Source organism: Talpa europaea (assembly GCF_964194135.1).
Source record: "Talpa europaea genome assembly, chromosome: 9".
NCBI classification, from domain to species: Eukaryota; Metazoa; Chordata; class Mammalia; order Eulipotyphla; family Talpidae; genus Talpa; species Talpa europaea.
Window position 1 is genome coordinate 104,865,385 of NC_140076.1, and position 18,825 is coordinate 104,884,209.

At 36.9% G+C, this 18,825-nt stretch overlaps 1 protein-coding gene across 6 annotated transcripts in view; it reads left to right on the top strand.

The window, feature by feature from the left end:
- Positions 1–18,825, top strand: part of NTNG1 (netrin G1) — a gene marked incomplete at both ends in the record, with an annotated part of 297,916 nt that overhangs the window by 160,000 nt on the left and 119,091 nt on the right. For all 6 annotated transcript variants that reach the window (XM_084243681.1, XM_084243679.1, XM_084243682.1 and 3 more), the window contains one exon: positions 185–825. In XM_084243681.1, the coding sequence (XP_084099807.1) occupies positions 185–825 (641 nt within the window). The remainder of the gene's footprint in view (positions 1–184; positions 826–18,825) is intronic.

The following is an 18,825-nucleotide window of genomic DNA, read 5'->3' on the forward strand; positions in this document are numbered from 1 at the left end:
CCATATTGCTTTTTTTTTTTCCTCAAAAATAGCTATTAGAGAGAAGCCAGTTAGGACAAATAAAAATGCTTACTGCAAACAGGTTGGGTTGTTTTTCTTTCTTTCCTAGTCTCTTAGAACAGCAACATGGCAAGACTTGTCAAACCAGTATTTTGATGCACCCTGTTTTGTTCTTCTTTCATAGGGCAACCCCTACATGTGCAATAATGAGTGTGATGCCAGTACCCCTGAGTTGGCACATCCCCCTGAGCTGATGTTTGATTTTGAAGGAAGACATCCCTCTACATTTTGGCAGTCTGCTACGTGGAAGGAATATCCCAAGCCTCTCCAAGTTAACATCACTCTGTCTTGGAGTAAAACCATTGAGCTCACAGACAACATAGTTATTACCTTTGAATCGGGGCGTCCAGACCAAATGATCCTGGAGAAATCTCTTGATTATGGACGAACATGGCAGCCCTATCAGTATTATGCCACAGATTGCTTAGATGCTTTTCACATGGACCCTAAATCCGTGAAGGATTTATCACAGCACACGGTTTTAGAAATCATTTGCACCGAAGAGTACTCCACAGGGTACATGACAAATAGCAAAATAATCCACTTTGAAATCAAAGACAGGTTCGCGTTTTTTGCTGGACCTTGGCTACGCAATATGGCTTCCCTCTATGGCCAGCTGGATACAACCAAGAAACTCAGAGATTTCTTTACAGTCACAGACCTGAGGATAAGGCTTTTGAGACCAGCCGTCGGGGAAATATTTGTAGATGAGCTACACTTGGCACGCTACTTTTACGCAATTTCAGACATAAAGGTGCATGGAAGGTAAGAGAACATCTCTCTGATGGGAATGAGAGTGGGCGTGTTCAAAGAAAATGCCAGTGTGTTGGTTCCATGGTGGTAGAACAATATTTGTTGCTTTCTACTGCGACATTTTCTCAGGAACAACAGCTTAGAGGTAGGTTCTGGGACATTTGAGACTCTTTTACTCAATAGTAATTTGTGACCCCAGGCTTGCTCTTGCTGAACCTGAACCTGGCAGGATTTCTTAGACTGTAGACATAAGCAAGCAAGCAAGCAAGCAAACAAACAAACAAACATCTTATTTGATACCCAGGAAGTCCTTAGGTCAGGAGGTGGTTTAAGGTATCAAAGCAACAAAGCCAATTGCTCTATAAAAGAGGCTGCAAAACAAGAAATACATGTTTCCGTTGTTTTCTAATGTAAAAGGCAGATTCAACATGGTATAAATCTTTATTTATGTTTGGTTATATTGCACAAAATCATTTGGAAATGAAGGCTATCTTTCTTTAAATTTTCTAATTAGAACTAAAGGCATGGAGGAAACGATGCATTTGTTAAAGCTGTGTAAGCTCTTGTTTTCAGGTTTTGGATATTACTGCCTAAAAAAATTATACCGTCATTTAAAATATGGGCCTGAGTTGGACTGTCTTCAGTTTGTTTTTGTTTTTTTTTTTTAGATTTATTTATTTATACAAGCACTGGGTACAGTCAGAAGCATGGGAGGGTGAGAGAATTCCCAGAGCCAGAGCAGGGAGCAGAACAGGCAGACTAACAAACTACACTGCTGAGGGGAGCAGCAGGTACTGCAGGAGAGGTCTGCGCACCGTATGGCACCCTTGCCTGGTGGCCGGGGATCAAACTGGTGCTGCAGAGGCTGCGGGCAGCTTCGCAGCCCAGTGCTCAACTGCTGCACCACAGGGGAGGCCCTGGCCTGTCTACGTTCTGTAAGTCAATTACAGATGGGCCAGGGTTTATAAACATTAGTGACGATAGACCAGACAGCTTTATCTTTAATTTTGACAATATACCAGAGATATAATTGAACAAGTTTCCAAGAATGTTGAAGATGTTTAAATGAAAAACTTGAATAATGAGAACTAAGACCACAAACATAGAGATTTTCAACCAGATTTTTAAGTGTGGTGTGTTATCAAAATAGCCAGCTGATGGGAGTTGAAGCATAAGGTAAAAACTATGGGTAGAGCAGAGGATACAGCAAAATGGAAAAAAGGAAAAGCAAAGCAAAGAAATAATCATTCTAAAAATGCCAAGATGATCTTTAAAAAAATATGTAAGGGTATGAATAGAGATAACACATAACTCATCTCCATGACTTATGATTAATTAATTAATCATAAAATTTAAAAAGATAAGACAGGATTCATTATGTCAACAGGTTTCCAGCATCTCTTATAGCTGTTCATTTCCCAGAAACTGTAGAAAAGTTGAGACTCCTTTGTCTTTCAGAGACATGTCTTAACCTATCTTCAATAATAGTGCTATTATATCTGTTCACTAGAAGGAAGAGGTCATTGCTGTTAAGATAATGGCCAGAGTGGACATAAGTCATGGCAGGCATGACTTCAGTTTGATGGTAAAAGTTTCAGAGTCTTAATCATGGAAAATAGCAGCAATTGCTATTTCCTCTCAGCTTTGGTCTGCTTTCATGTTCCTCATGGAAGAGTCAAGAAATTATAGCTTAAAATCTTTTTTTTTTTTAAGATTTATTTATTTACACAAGAACTGGGGTACGGGCCAGATGTGTGGGAGGGTGAGAGAATTCACCACAGACAGAGCAGGGAGCAGAACAGGCAGATGGACCAAAAACATTGCTGAGGGGAGCAGCGGGGCAAGACAGGAAAGGTCTGCCATGCCATGTGGGTATCTCCCTGGCTGGCCAGGAATCAAACTCATACTACAAAGGCTGCAGACAGCATTACAGCACTGCGCTCAACCCATGGTGCCACCAGAGAGGCCTATACCTTAAAATCTTTTAAGCAAGGTCTTGGTAATGTAGGATGGAGACACAAATAAAACAAAATAATATTTCTGAGAGAAATATACAATGGTGCAATATTGAGCTTATGGATGCCAGGGCAGAGAAGACAGTTCATATGTGGGCATGGCACCATAAAAGGGAGACATGGAGCTGTTGCCTTAAACACGAGTCTGCTATTTATAATGATATGTGGCCATTTAGATTCATGAACATTTTAGCAAAAGATTATCACTTTCTGTTATTCTTGGAGACATATAGTATATAAAAATAATTGTTGTTGATATTATTATTGTTGGTGTTGGTGGTGTTGTAGTTATGTACTCTTATTTTACATCCTTGTAAATTTTTCCACAATATAAGATTCTCCCCTCAAGTGTCACCACTTTAGTTCTTCCACTACCAAATCTTCTATAATATTCCACCCTTCCTTTCCTTGTTCTAGCATATGCACTTTGCTATTTGGTCTCAGATTAGTTGTCATGTATTCAGATCTGAGTACCTGTTTTTATTCCAATACCATACTGTTTTAACCATCATGGCTTTATATTATAGTTTGAAATGACATTGGTATTATTAACACTAACATACCATAACAAAGTAACAATTCTGCTCCCCTGTAAGAAAAATGTAAAAATTAATAATCTCAGATTTGAAGTAAAATCCTAATATGATCTACACTGCTAAACAGAAGTGTATTGAGGTCAGTTTCCTCAGTTTGAGAATACCTTACTCTACACCAAAATCCTTACAAGTCCACTTCTTCAAACAGTCATTTTTATCTTATAAATAAAGTAATCTTGTGAAGATTTTTGGTTAGAACATAATCATTCTTTAGACTTATTGCTATTCTTAGATACTCATTTTTTATTTCCTTTGATTATTGAAATTGTGTAAATTACATGTTAAAACTGCAGGCATTTTTAATGCATTATTCATTGGAGATCAGACATACCATCTCTCAAAGATGGCATGTTAAACATGTAGCATCTTACCAGATTTACTCCTTTTCTTTTATCCCTCAACCTAGTAGTTTCCTTCTACTGAAGTTCATTGATACTAAGGAATTTGTCCTCTTCCTTTTCTGTCCACTGTCTTTTCCTATTCACCAGTCAACTGGTGAGGAAGAAGCCAGGCAAGAGAGAAATGTCCAGAAGAGGTAAGCCCCTTCTGTAAGGCCCCACTCTGTCAACTCCAAACTCCCAACACTAAATTCCTTAGGGCAAAACTGATGTTGGCTTGTACTTTGCTGAGCACCAGATAGTTGAGCTATTTTTAGTCTTAGGGACAGGATTAAAGAAGCAAGGCTTGAGATTTCAAGCATGTCTCCAGCTTCCAAGTTATAGAGGAAAACTCTAAAGGGAACTGTTGAGCTGTTGTCATTGGTTCTATGGCTTTAAGCATTGAAGGTGATATAATTATTTTACCCTTGAAAATTTCACTAGGGTTAACAGTCTGGGTTGTCTTTTTCTTACACAAGTCATTTATAGGAAGCTTGAACATTTATTGATGAGCTCTAAATGAAAGTTCCAGGGGTTCTTTTGTAGAATATCATATATATATATATATATGATAATAATATATATGATAATAAAATATATATGATAGTAAAATATAACTGAGGTCTTTTTTCCCCCTCAAGCTCCTTCTCCCTGCCATCCTATGCAATGATTGCAATGTTTAACATGCCTTTACATGTATTCATTTGATCATTATAATGGTATTTTCTACTTCTTACTCAACCCTATTCCCAGCATAATGTAGGAATAGGCTTGAGTTACTGAAGAAAGTGAACAAATGTCTGTATTATAGTGGATGGATAATACAAGATTTTTCCACCATGAAATATTGAGCTGTAATAAAAAACCAACTGGTCTATCTACTCAAATTGACTGTATGTGAATTCTAATTCACAATCACTTCTTGTGTGCATGTATATACATCTTTTGTTTTTCTTATTGAATTTTCTTATTGAGGTGACTTTGGTTTACAGCACTGTTTATAATTTAGAGGTATAGATTCACACCTCTTCTAATGTTTGTTACTACACCATGCCCACCACCAAAACTCCAGTAATCCTCCACAATAATCTATCTTGTTTCCTCTCATCTTCTCCCTCTGGTAGCCTCAATTCTGCAATCAGATTTCTAGGATTTGTTTTGGTTTAGTTTTGTTTTGTTTTTCTGTATGGCTTTTATGTTTTATACTAGCTAGTATTGTTTGGCACAAAAAGGATATTTTGAATATCTTAAGGCTAATGTAGCATTTATGTTCTTTTTAACATCTGATACTTCTGATACCCATTTTATAGTGACAAAAGATATAATCCCATCCAAAATTTATTCCTGTTTTGCTACCTACTTATTTTGTGTCCATTTACTCCCTCTCATTATGTATTTATTAAGATAATGGAGGAAAAAGAGGAAACATGGCTGTTGGCAATCTCAGCGACTTCGTAGTACTTGCATTGTTCAATAAACCTAATAATCTTCATGGACTAATTCTGACTTATGGATGTCCTGCTTCAGTAAATCAGGGTGATTTTCTCTAGTGAATAATAGACGAGTGCAGTGTGCCAGTACCTTAATTAAAGAGTGGCTCTCTCAGTCTTGATCTCATTTTAATTTACAGGGTAATACTACAATAATATCACTAATGGAAGGTACATTAAAGGGCATCAAGTAGCATTAACTGTATTAAATTATGGTACTTGTGTTAATTAACTGCTGAAGCAAGATGGTTCTAATGGCCAAAAAGGTCGACTAATGCATAAATAAAATCTACCCAGATGAGGGGTGGGAGGAGAGAGGAAGAGAAGATGTTTGTTCTGAATTTTTTTTTTATATAGACAAGGGTTTAAATTCACAGACTGTTAAATATAAATAATGTGTGCTCAATTAGTTACACAATTGGAAATTTTGATTTTTAAGTGTTTTGTTTCCTTCTAATCTTTCCATAACTAAATTAACTAAAAGTTGAGCATTGCATTTGTCAGATATATAGATTTTATAGAATATAAATTCAACTTTATTGTTTGAGATAAACAGTTTTAAAGAAGTAATGTAATTTCTTGTAATAATTGTTAAATCTGAAAGATGGATGAGCATCTGGTAATATGCTCGTTTATTTGTAAAATATGTTATCAGCTATGTGTAAAGGGATGGGTTTCAGACATAAGATAACAGAAATCCTTTTTGAACACGAAATTTAGAACAAAACTATAAGCACTTTTCTCAGTAGTCTGGAAAATTCTAACCCACATCTCCATTACTTGCCTTGTTACACAATATTCCTGAACATAATTATCAATAATTTCTTTCTCCATGGTGTTTATTCATTTCTTATCCACTGTAGTGACAGTCCAAGTTCCATACAGGAAGTCAGCTGTTAGCTACTTTTAACAGAATTGACTGTTCCTCCTCTCTCTCTATTTTTTATCTCCAAGAAAGGATCCTGAGAGTCTGACCACTAAGTTCCATTTCAACAAATGTTTGGTTTGTTGGTGTTCCTCCCTTTACTTTTGCCCCAACTCAGAACCATACCCTTCCTGCCTAATCCAGGACCAGGTCCAGGAACAGAACCCCTCTAACTTGATGTCAGGAATGGGGAAGACCCCTGTATTGTTATCTCAGAAAGAATCACAAATATTTGAAAATCCCCACTGAGTATCACCACATATGTATTTGCTGTTATTTGGACAAAGTGAGTCTGAAATTCACTTTCTTGAAGCAAGGCTTCAAATGGTTAGCGCCAAAATATATGATGTCGGTAAAGCAAGAGCTCTTAAGGAAGTTTGAAATATAAAAACAATAGGGCATTCTTCAAACTTTCTTGGATCATTTGGAATAAAACACTCTTGAGGTTGTCTGCTGACTATAAAAGTCTAGCAATTATCCTGCAAGTTCTAGAAGTCCAGAGAGGCACAGATATGTAGAAAACAAGATGACAGCTCAGGTTAAGACTCTTACAGAGGGAATGTGTAACGTGCCTCCAGTCACAGAGGAGATACTAACTTAATCTGGGAAACCTAGAAAATCTTTGATAAGGATGTGACATTTGCAATGTCTTGAAATAAATGACTTGGAATTCCAAGCAGCCAGGGCAGAATGAATATCTTTGTGACAAATTATGCTTAACAATAGCTCAGATGTTAAGGAACTCCAAATAGTTGAGAATTGGTAGAGTGGACAAATCCTAGATGCTCTCCCATCTTCTCTCTGTGAACCTTTTGCATCTTTAAGAAGTCTTTTTTTTTTAAAGATTTATTTTATTTATGCATACAAGAACTGGGTGTAGGCCAGAGGTGCGGGGAGGTGAGAGAATTCACCAGAGACAGAGTAGGGAACAGAGCAGGTGGATTTACTATTATACACTGCTGAGGGGAGCAGCTGGTGAGACAGGAGAGGTCTATTGTGCCATGTGGGTCTGCTCCCTGGCCAGGGATCGAACTCATACCACAGTGGCTGCTGATAGCTTGATAGCACTGACACTTTAACCCCTGCACCACCAGGGAGCCCCTCTAAGCAGTCTTGAAGACTCCTACATCTTGCCCTCTGAATCCTCTGTCATAGGAAACCCCAAATTATATGGGTCTTTATATATCAGTGCAAGTCAGGTGAGAAAGAGTCTATGGCAATGATATTAGAAGCTATTCCAGTGCAGCTTTGTTTAACAAGGAAATGCAGAGAGAGAGATAAAGAGAACTTTAACATGGCTTAATTGTGGAGCAGCTATAACTTGCAGGAGTGTAAGGGAAAACTTCCCTACCCATCTAGGTTCTTCTAAGGCTGGATGAACAAATTAACATCAGAAAGAATAATAGGGGAGAATCCCCAAATTTAATAACATACATGTGGAGAATTTACATGGCTATAAATGCTAAGGAATGGAGCAGGCTTGGGATATTTGTCCTGTGTTTAGGGACCTGGAGCATCAAGGAGAGAGAGGGAGTCTTCACATGACAGACAAGAAGGGGTTACATCATTCTTATGAGAGTAAAGATGAGATTCTTAGAAAGGACATGTCCATCGATAAATACATAACTGGACAAGACCCCACCCTGTACTACATTCGTCTAGTTTATAAAAGGGGGAGCGGTGATTGCTCTCTGATTAGGAAAAAAGCAGGAGTTTAGGATATGGTAGTTTCTTCTTGGATTAGGGAGGGTACAGGATTTAGGAAAGGACAGAATCTTCTCTTTAGCCTCAAGGGATTTCATTGCTCTTGGCTCAGAATACTCCACATGCTCGAGAGAGCAGCCATCTTGGGGAGGCCAGTTCTAAGAATTTTGGGGTGGTTTGATTTGAGAACCTTCAAACTCTGAGTCCTTATGCTCAATCGGAGAGTGCAGGAAAGCTCTCAAAGTCCTGCAAAAGACATCGTAACACAAGGTCTTGAAATCTGTTTACACAGTCAGTAGGACTTGGGGACCAATCAGATTTTGAACAATGATGGCCTAAGAGAAAGCATGTAATAGAGTCCAGTTAAGGATTTGAAACTACAGCTCTGGTGTTGCAGGGAGAGGTTTGAATTAGAATTATAGGCTTGAAAATTATCACCTTGCATGTGATGGTTGAAGTCTAGGGAATTGGGCGACATTGATATGATACGGTTTTTCCCTTAATAATTATAAATGACTGTCATTTAAAGAACATTCACTGAACTCTATAATTTCTGAAGGAAATTGAGAAATAGGAGGAAATCAGAAAAGAGGAGAATGAGTTAAGGCAATTCTAATAGTTTCCATTAATATTTAAGTAACCATCTTTTACACTTGGATAGCACTCGGGGCACACCTTTCTGGTCAGATACCTTCTTTCCATTAATCCTCACACAGAATGGGCCTCCCTGGTGGCGCAGTGGTTGAGCACTGGGTTGTGAAGCTGCCTGCAGCCCCTGCAGCGCCAGTTCGACCCCCAGCCGCCGGGTGAGTGTCCCACATGGCACGCAGACCTCTCCTGCCGCGCCAGCTGCTCCTCTCAGCAGTGTATTTCATCAGTCTGCCTGTTCTGTTCCCCGCTCTGGCTCTGGTGAATTCTATCACCCTCCTGTGCTTCTGACTGTACCCAGTGCTTGTATAAATAAATAAATAAAATATTAAAAAAAAATCAGTTAACTGCTATAAGTCACATTTAAAAAAAAAAAAATCCTCACACAGGATGTTTAAGGCAAGTGTTTAACCTCATTTTACAGATGAGAAAACTGAGGGCCGGAGACATTTCATGATTTTTTGGATAAACATCCCACACATAATAAAGTGACAAGGTCAGGTGACTAATTAGAAATGTTATGCAGTGTCTACAGCCTGATACTGTTGTCGCCATACTAGCCTGAAATGAGGTCCACAGTTGAAAGAGACCCAGAACATGCCTAAAGAAACTGTCTTTAAATAGTAACAACAGAATAATAAATCTTCTATTCCACCCCTTTTTCCACTGTTCTGGGAATTGCTCTCTCTCTGACTTTTTTTTTTTAATATTTATTTATTTATGCATTACAAGAGCTGGGGTACAGGCCAGAGGTGCAGGGGGTGAGAAGATTCACCAGAGACAGAGTGGGGAATAGAACAGGCAGATCGACCAAGTACATTGCTGAGGGGAGCAGCAGGTGAGGCAGGAGAGGTCTGCCACGCCATGTGGGTAGCTCCCTGGCTGGGAATTGAACTCATGCTGCAGAGGCTGTGGATAACTTCATAGGTTGTGTCTTAACCCTTGTGCTACCAGGGAGGCCCCTTTATGACTTTTTTTTTTTAAAGATCTATTTATTTATTTATTTATACAAGCACTGGGTATAGTCAGAAGCGGGGGAGGGTGAGAGAATTCACCAGAGCCAGAGCGGGGAACAGAACAGGCAGACCAATGAAATACACTGCTGAGAGGAGCAGCGGGCGCGGCAGGAGAGGTCTGCGTGCCATGTGGGACCCTCGCCCATGACGGGGATCGAACCAGCGCTGCGGAGGCTGCCGGCAGCTTCGCAGCCCAGCGCTCAACCACTGCGCCATCAGGGGATGCCCTCCTTTTGACTCAACATTTTGCTGTGCTAAGTCACTGTGTGTTTATCTGAACTCTAACTTCTTACCTTATTTTTATCAAGTCTATAATGTGTGATTGGGTTAATTTGTCCTGTTGTGTTAGATCTAGGTGTCTCACTGCTGAAATATAATTATAATGATAGTTTCTTATTTTCTGAGAGGAGGCAAGAATAAATGACTGAATTTTCTCAGTCAATTCTAATTTTCCTTCTACATTTCCTCCAAAACCTTTAGTACTTGCAAATACTTTTACTTAATGGACATTATCAGACCACAAAGGAGCAAAATCAGCCACAAATATTATGATAAATGTGGAAATCGCTAGCTACCTTTTCTTACTTTAAGAAAAGTTATCCTTTAATTGAAGGCAGTCAGCTTTTCCTATTAAATCCCACATACTGGTTCACATTCTCTCTCTGGAACAAGAGAGAACAAGTATGCTGCCTCCTTCATAAAATAAAATTTCATAAATTTGCAGTAACTAGCTCTATCCCCTAAGTCTTTTTTTTTTTTTTAGGTTAAATGGATATTTAATCATTCTACCATCCAAGATTTTAAAATTTAATTTGCTCTCCTTTTAAAGCATGAGTGAAGTTCGGTAAATAAGAGTATTCAAATGAAAAGCTTAGAAACCATAATTAAAAATTAAAAAAAAAAAAAACAAAGTCACAAGCATTGCTGCTTAGCTCCAGCAGAAATACTTAGAGTGAAGATTTATGATATGAACCCATTTAAAGTGGACAATTGAGTACCATTCTGATTTGATATGCATTTTTTAAATCCTTGAGGATTTCTTGAATTTTAAAAAGAATATATTCACAAGCAGTTCATTTTCCTCTGAGAATTACACTATTATAAGGAGAGAATATAGCTAATAATTCCTCCAATTAAGTTATGAACTTCATTAGTGCACAGAAAAACAACCCAGTTTAAGAACTTGTCTCTTTAGCCTTAATTCCCTAGAGCTACATTTTTTTTTAAATAGTGTGGTCATAAAAGGGAAGATGTCTCCTTTAAAAAAAAAAAAAAGATTTATTTATGCATACAAGAGCTGGGGTATAGGCCAGAACTGCCCAGGAATGGGGGAGGGTAAGAGGATTCATCAGAGACAGAGTGGGGAGCAAAACAGGCAGATCTACTGAAATACACTGCTGAGGGGAACCAGTGGACAAAACAGGAGATGTCTGCTGTAACGTGGGTCAGCTCCCTGGCTGGCTGGGGATTGAACTCATACTGCAGTGGCTGCTGATAGCTTCATGGTACTGAGACTTAACCCCTTGTGTCACCAGGGAGGCCCAAGATGTCTCCTTTTTGATGAGACCTAAGGATAGTTAGACAAAATAATACATAACAAAAAAGTTAAAGCATCCTTCCCTTACTTAGCATTTGTATATGCAGTCACATCCCTTTTGCATCTGCCTCCCCACATAATGGGAAATAGAACTTCCAGAGTCACATTTTCATCCTAACTCAGTGATTGGCATCTTTGGAAGATCTTGCTGGTTTTGGTCCCTAGAGCCAAAGGTGTTTCCTGACAGATGATGAGGTCATGACCATTTGTTGATATTTAGTATAAGTTTTGCTCTATATGAATCATGGTTTCAGTTCATCTACCATATCTAAGAACAAGTGTCTTCCTGTCATGGGTTTAATAATAACCTGATCATGTAGAAAGACATGTTGATTTCATTGTAACATAAATCTGTGTTTCAATTTAGTAAGTGACTTTTCTAATTAAATATGTTTAACCAGAACTCACTGTACTGAATATAAGCACTTGGTTGCTATTTCTGCCTCGTTTTTATAGGCAGAGAAACTGCATTGAAACAAGATGAATCAATCATGGCAACGGGGAAAGGAAAATTTAAAAATTCCTTATGTTTTGGCGTATGAATTTGTTTCTGAACTTCCACATGAAAAAAAATTAATGAATGGTTATACTAGGTTTGCATATGTGATATATAAACCCCACAAACCCCAAACTAGAATATTATAAAATTGGGATAACTACTGCCCCAGCTCTTTCTTTCTCTGTGATTCATATCTGATAACTGATAATATGTTAGGGATGTACTGAGAGGACAGATGACAAAATATGAGGATCTCAAAATGATTACCTGTCTTATTTTAGAAGGAAGTATTGGCTGAGAGTCAAAAGATAGAGGTTTCTAGCTCTAATTGTGCTAATAACTCTGTGCTCAGAGCAAGCCCCCACCACTGAAGACAGTCTCCTCATTTACAAAAATTTGGTGTTACACTGGATTACTGTTTTTCAGAATTATTTTTCAAATAAAGGCCATCATGGTCAAATATATTCGCGAAATGTTCTTTGCAATATATTTCCTTCTGGAGAATCAGAATGTATATTAGCATATTAAAGGCACTAAGATGTCCTACAATAAAGAAAAATTTCCATTTTATTTAACCAGAGCTTCCAAACTTAGTCAAAAAACATCTATCATTACCCCAAAGAACTAACATTAACAGAACTCATGTGGGGTAACAAGGTCACAGCAAGCTCCAATATCATTGGCTCATTGCACTCATCATATGATATATGGAAATAGATGAAAATGTATGTGCGGGGTGTGTGTGTGTGTGTGTGCATGTTTGAACTATTTGCAGTGCTAAGAACAGATTGATTTTTTCACAGCAAGGTCTAATTTTAACTATATCATGCTTCCTATATTGTTGCTACATTGGGTGAAAAACGAGACCATCTTAGGGGAAGGCTAGCCTCAATAGGGAGAACCTTCCTTTTTTTAACTGTTGAGCTTAATTTTTGAACCTTGGGGAGCACTCTGTAGCTTACTTTGAGAATTATAGGAAATTAAGTACTGTTGTAGAATGGATAGGGATATTTTTGTTTTGTTTTTCAGCTAGAAAAATTGTAATGAAAGAGTCAGCAAAGATGTAAAATATGAAATGCCAAGTGGTACAATCTGGTGCATTTCAGAGATAAATAGAGATACTGGAAGGCTTCTATTCCCCTTAAATGGAGCTCCTCAGACTCTAATTACAGCAAGAAACTAAAAATCATATATTTAAGGGATAATAAGATTAACTAATATTTAATATAGTCTCTCTTTTTTATTTGTTTTGGATGATGTTCCTAAAACCAAAAGCTGATTTTAGTTAAATGTATGTTGCCTTTCTTTTGTTCCTTGGGTGAATTAATGAGTAACAATGAGAAGCCAGTAAAGCTAAACATAGTTTATAGCTAAGGAATATCACCTTGTCTAGGAATTGTATTGTTTTCCCAGCTGCTTTTTCTCATTTAATCCTACTAGAATATTAGGAACACAAAGCTGTTACAACATATTGGTGACATCCCTGTGTAATTATAGATCTTCCAGTGCTGTTGGGAACAGGAAACAGATGGGAGAAGGATGGGTCAAGAGATGATGGGAGAGGAGAGGCCAAGAGGCCAGTGATTTGGCAGCCTAGGAGGAGAGCTCATCTTGAACTCCTGTATTGGAATTATATCGGCAATGTGTATGCCAAATAGGCACAGTCGTGGCATTGCAAAATTATTTCTTTTAGAACTGAAAAAACTGTAACAATAATTTAATCTCACTCCCTATTTTTCAGATATGGTTACACATGGAATTTGTGTTCTTCTTATGTATCTGCTCTATCGCCCCCACCTCCTACCCCTACCTAAAACTGGGTCTGACCCATAATGGGGGTTCAGGAAATATTTATTGATGGAATGAGTGGGTGACTGTAAGATACACTTTTTGTGCATCATCTAAGTATCTACACTCTTGTCATCAGATATCTTGTGGCCTCCTTTGTGTATTACTTACACAAGACCACAAAAGGATTGGAGCTAAGGCCAATACTTTTGGTAATCCTAGTACATCTACTATGCCAGGATTTCAAAGTTTTGGCCTCCATCAGTTGTCCAACGTTTTTAGATAAAATTTACATGTCTCAGCTACCAAAGTAATATATTTATTCAGAATTTTAAAATATCATCCTATCTAGGCATACATTTTTTTTTTATTATTTGTCTGATTGGTGCTGTTAAGACCAGTAATTATGACTGTTAATCCCTTTTCTAGATGAGAAAATGTCCAAAAAAAAGAAATGAACACCTCTGCTGGCTCAAAAAATTCAAATCACAGTAGTATCCGTATGCCCCAGATTTGTCTTCAAATGATATTTATCTCTTGTATTTAGTAATGAAGGAGTTAAACACTGTATAAAAGCCATCTTACAACTTGTAATGGAGAGCTTTGAATATTGATAGTGTCAGGGTAGAGGTTGCAAAGAGTTTGAGCTAAGGAGACATGGAAAGCAGATAGTGACCTTTTATAAACCTATGTCTTTACTAAAATAAGATCTTTATACATTTTATACATATTTAAGTAGCAAAACAGGATTAAAATATTAATAGTACAAGGTGGTTATGCAGAGGAGAGAGAATCACACAACTTAATGTATGGCTCACACACAGTAGTGAAATTGTGGGTAATTTACATTTATTTGTGTTTTCCTATATTTTTTGCATTTTTTCATTGTACATGTCATCTGAATAGAATAAGTTAGTTTTAAAAATAAAATTCAATAAAGTTGCAGGATACAAAATCACTACCCCTAAATCAGTTGTGCATTATACACTTATAATAAAAAAATGTGAAAAGGAAATTAAAAAAACAAATTTCATTTGTAATCACATCAAAAAGAGTAAAACACTTAGGAATCAATTTAACAAGAAGAAAGACTTGCACACTAAAAACACTAGAACTTGGCTGAAAGAAATTGAAGAAAACGCATATAAATGAACAGAAATTTCACATTTATGGACTGGAAGATGTTGATATCAGTAACTCCCAAAACAACCTTAATCAGTACCATCTCTGTGAAAAACTCAATGACAAGTTTTATAGAAATAGAAAAAACCATTCTAAAAGCCATATGGAATCTGTAGTGATTCCAAATAACCAAAACATGATTGAAGAAAGAAGAAATTTGGAGGACTTACAGTTTTATTTGCAAAACTTACTACAAGCCTATGGTAATCAAAGCAGTGTGGCACTGGCTTAAAGATAACATCTATACCTATAGGATAAAGAATCCAGAAATGAACCTTCATATATTTAGTCAAATGATTTTCCTAAGAATGTCTACCCCAGTCTTTTCAACAAATGATGATGGGGAAACTGATGACAACATTCAGTCCATTGACACCCAGGCTCTGGCAGGACTAAAGATAAGAGTTTTCCAGCTCAACTGGAACATACACTGATAGTACAATTCTAGAAAAGAGGATTTTGATTGGAAAGGAAATTTCAAAAATATCAGGGCATGTTTTATTTCCTTTGGAAATGTCTTTTCTTCTTTTAAAGAGAAAAAAACAGAAGTGGTGTTTCTAAGGAAATATTTAAGATTCAAGAGAAGTGTTTCATAGCATGTTGCATTTTTCTGCACTCCTACCAGGATGACCAGAGCAGCTGAGAAATCTCATCCACATTTACCTCAAAAGGAATTTTCCTTGCCTAATCTCAAGACTGGCTATAGATGGGAGGAAGTAAGGATGGAAACATGCACCCTTCTTGGTTCAGAGGCCCATCTCCCGCTCACTAGAGCTACTCAAATGCCCTTTGTGCCCCACAGACCTGCCCACTTTTCTAGCTAGTGTGAGTCTGAGAAGCCAGAAGATCTGTAAGACTGGTCCCCTTCTGTGTTCCCTGGGTGACCCATTTAGAGGAAGAGAGGAAGCAAGCTGCAAAGCGTGTGGTGGTAACAACAAAGGAGACCATGGCAACCACCTTTTATACTCAGCACTATGTAAGAATGTAAAACATATAAAATCACATAACACATACCAGAAACTTACATGAAAAATAGGCCAAAGAACGTTAGACATAAACTGCAGTTGAAAAAGGTAAGGGGTCCATTTTGGAAAAGCAGGAACCCATTGATTAAGGTTATTAGTACAAGACAGAATTTTTGAAATTTTAAGAGTAATTTATGTTTATGTTCTGTTTTCCTTTCTCAAGAAAGAAGAGAATAACCAGATAGCTGAGAAATAGTGTTGTAAGCTTTATGAGACTATGGCAATTGACAAGAATTTGAAAAGTAAAAAATAAACAATTCTTTAAGAAAAATAAAAAGATTTTTAAAAATCATTTGATTGGGAATCAGATCAGGTAAATTCTGATGCCTGAGTGGTAACATGGAAAATAATTATACCCACTGTACTGCCTGCTCAAGAATTTTGAAAAATACAAACTATAGAGCAAACATTTAACTTAATTTTTTGGTGTTTACTAATTCCTAGCTGTGTACCAATTGCTGGAGGTACAGATGAAAAGTCACAGTCACTCTCATCAATTTTGCTGCCATTGGGAGGGTAGCTGAACAATTCACCAGGAAAATTACATAGCAGAGTGGTCTGGTGTACATGTTACTAAGGCAACAGAGGGGAAGAGGAGCAGGACCTCTAGGATGGGGAAACTTTCTGTAGAACTTTCTGATACTCTCATCTCCATCAAGTTTCTCTCTGAGCAATTAGCTGCAGATGCTAGGCTGAACCATACGAAATTGTTATGAATCAGTTAAAAATGGTTGAATATTGCCTAATGATTGAAAATATCTACTGCCTTATTAGTACCAGTTCACACTTAGAAAGACACATTTTCCTTCCCCTTTCCCTAGTAAAAGTATTTTCAGAGAACTTTTCACAGTAGAGCTGGTTCCATACATACAGAAATAATGAGTGAAATGTAGATATGCAAGATGGTTTGAAAACAGTGTGTTGTTAATTCAGACTGAATGACAGGCTTAATATTCAATACAAAGTTAATCCTATTGTCATTAAATATAAATGTTATTTATGGAAAACAAGAGTTCTGCAGAAGCAAAAGGATGTCTCTTAGGGTTACACATTTTATATTTGCTTAGCATTGATGAGTTTAAACCAAGAGACTTCTTTGCAATTTGGTTATTTGTTCCTTTCCTTGATATTGATTATTCTATTATGTTTTGCTACTAACAACAGCACATATGAAGATTCCAGTATTATTTTACTACCAAAATAAGATGCCAGAGGAAATTACCTACCACAGTTGAGTTTTTGACACAAACTAAAATAAGAAAATATTAAGTTGAGACATGTAGTCATTAACCAACCCTGGTATAAGTGGAGAGGCAAGACAGAGGTGGATTGAAGCAAGGCAGACCTGAGTTCAAATCCCAACTCCTCCGCTTGTTACCGATAGATTTTGGAAAAATTGCATCCTTTAAAAATCTCACTCTAAGCCCCCATGATCTGTAACATAGAATAAATGTTGCCTACGTTAATGAATTATCTTAGAGATTATTAATATAAAATGCAAGTATAGGTTAAATAGGTGGAAGTTATTATCATGGAGTCCAGAATGGTAGCTACAATTGAATATTATGACTTCAAAAGCACTGTGGTTTTGTTTTCAGTTATTTTTTGAAGTCGCACTACAATTCAGTCTTATCAATATTAAACACAGATATATTTTTTATTCTCCTAACTCCACTTTCCAATATGATGCTGCATGGAGTTTATATTTATACTAATAAATAATTCATACCATATGGTACCTTCATTAATGCTTTTATGTTATATGTCTTAATGGTTTCTTTTCTCTTTAAAAACTTCAGCAGGTTAAATTTACTGTGACCAGAATGTTAGAGTTCGCCTAGGAAGACTAAAACTGGGAATTACATAAAGAACAGAACAAGTTCAGATTTCTAAGATTGGCTCTGTAAGTCCTGGGTAAATGCAGTTATGTTATAACCCATTTCCACTGGGTCGCTGACGAGCATTTATCCTCACTGGTGATGGATGGCCTACTTTGACATTTTGCATGGATGACTCTTGAGAATGAAAACTGTACTTATAAAAGATTCATCAGTTCATCCTACAGTCCTAACATTGTCACCTTGACACAGTGACAGTATTGTAATAGCTGCTGACCCTTTTAGTCAGCAAAAAGTGGAAGAAAATGTCTCTGCATCCTGTATGACAGGAGAGAATGAGGGAGTTTTTTTTTTTCTATTAAATACAATAACTAATGTAATTTTTAGTTCTGTTTTTCCTCTGGCTTTAGGGAATCTGACTTTAAAGTCTGCAAATGCTCTGTGTGCTGGAGAAGGTCAGGGATCACCAACTTAAGAAGCACATTTAGAGGCAAATCTGTGATTTGTGAGAGAATTGAAGTAGAGGGTGAGCAGGTGAAGGAAGAAATTATGTGAGCACACTAGATTGGACAATTTAGTGACCACGATATGGTAGGAAAGGAATTATATGTTAAGAAATTATATTCAAAGACCAAGTGAGAGTAATCAATCTTTTTAAATCATCATTTTGGTTAGTAGTAGTATCTATTAAATACTGAGTGTGCCCTAATTTTATTTTTTAATTAATTAGAGTATATTGTATGAAGCGGACACCTAAAATAAGCATTTTGGTGGGTTTAGGAATAACTTCCAAGTAGTCTAACATTTAAAAATAACATGTGACTGACTTACAAGTGTCCAGGGATATTCTGATATACTTAGGATGATTTTATTGTGGAGCTGTATAGCCACATTTATATAGTATTGTAAACCAATAAACACTTTATTAAACAAAACAATCACCTTGCAAATTAAAATAAAAAGTGATCAAAACATTAGCAGAATCATGATTGCACCATGATAATAGTTGTAAGACTAATGTCACAGTTCAGATTTAAGTGGTTTGCACAAATAAAACAGTAAACTATAAAAAAATGTAAAACATATCAGAGGAGGGCTCTGTGCATTGAGATATGTGTCTTTACACTCAACTAATTAGTTGCTACTGAATGTTTTTGCTTTGCTCGGTGGCATGTGGTACATAAATCACTGCAATATGTTAAATGCAAATGGTTGTTAATAGAGGAACCATCTGCTTCGTGCTGGAGAGTTTGTTAAAAAGAATGTGGTGAGCCTACTTTGGAAAATGTTGAAAAACTCAAATACCAAATTT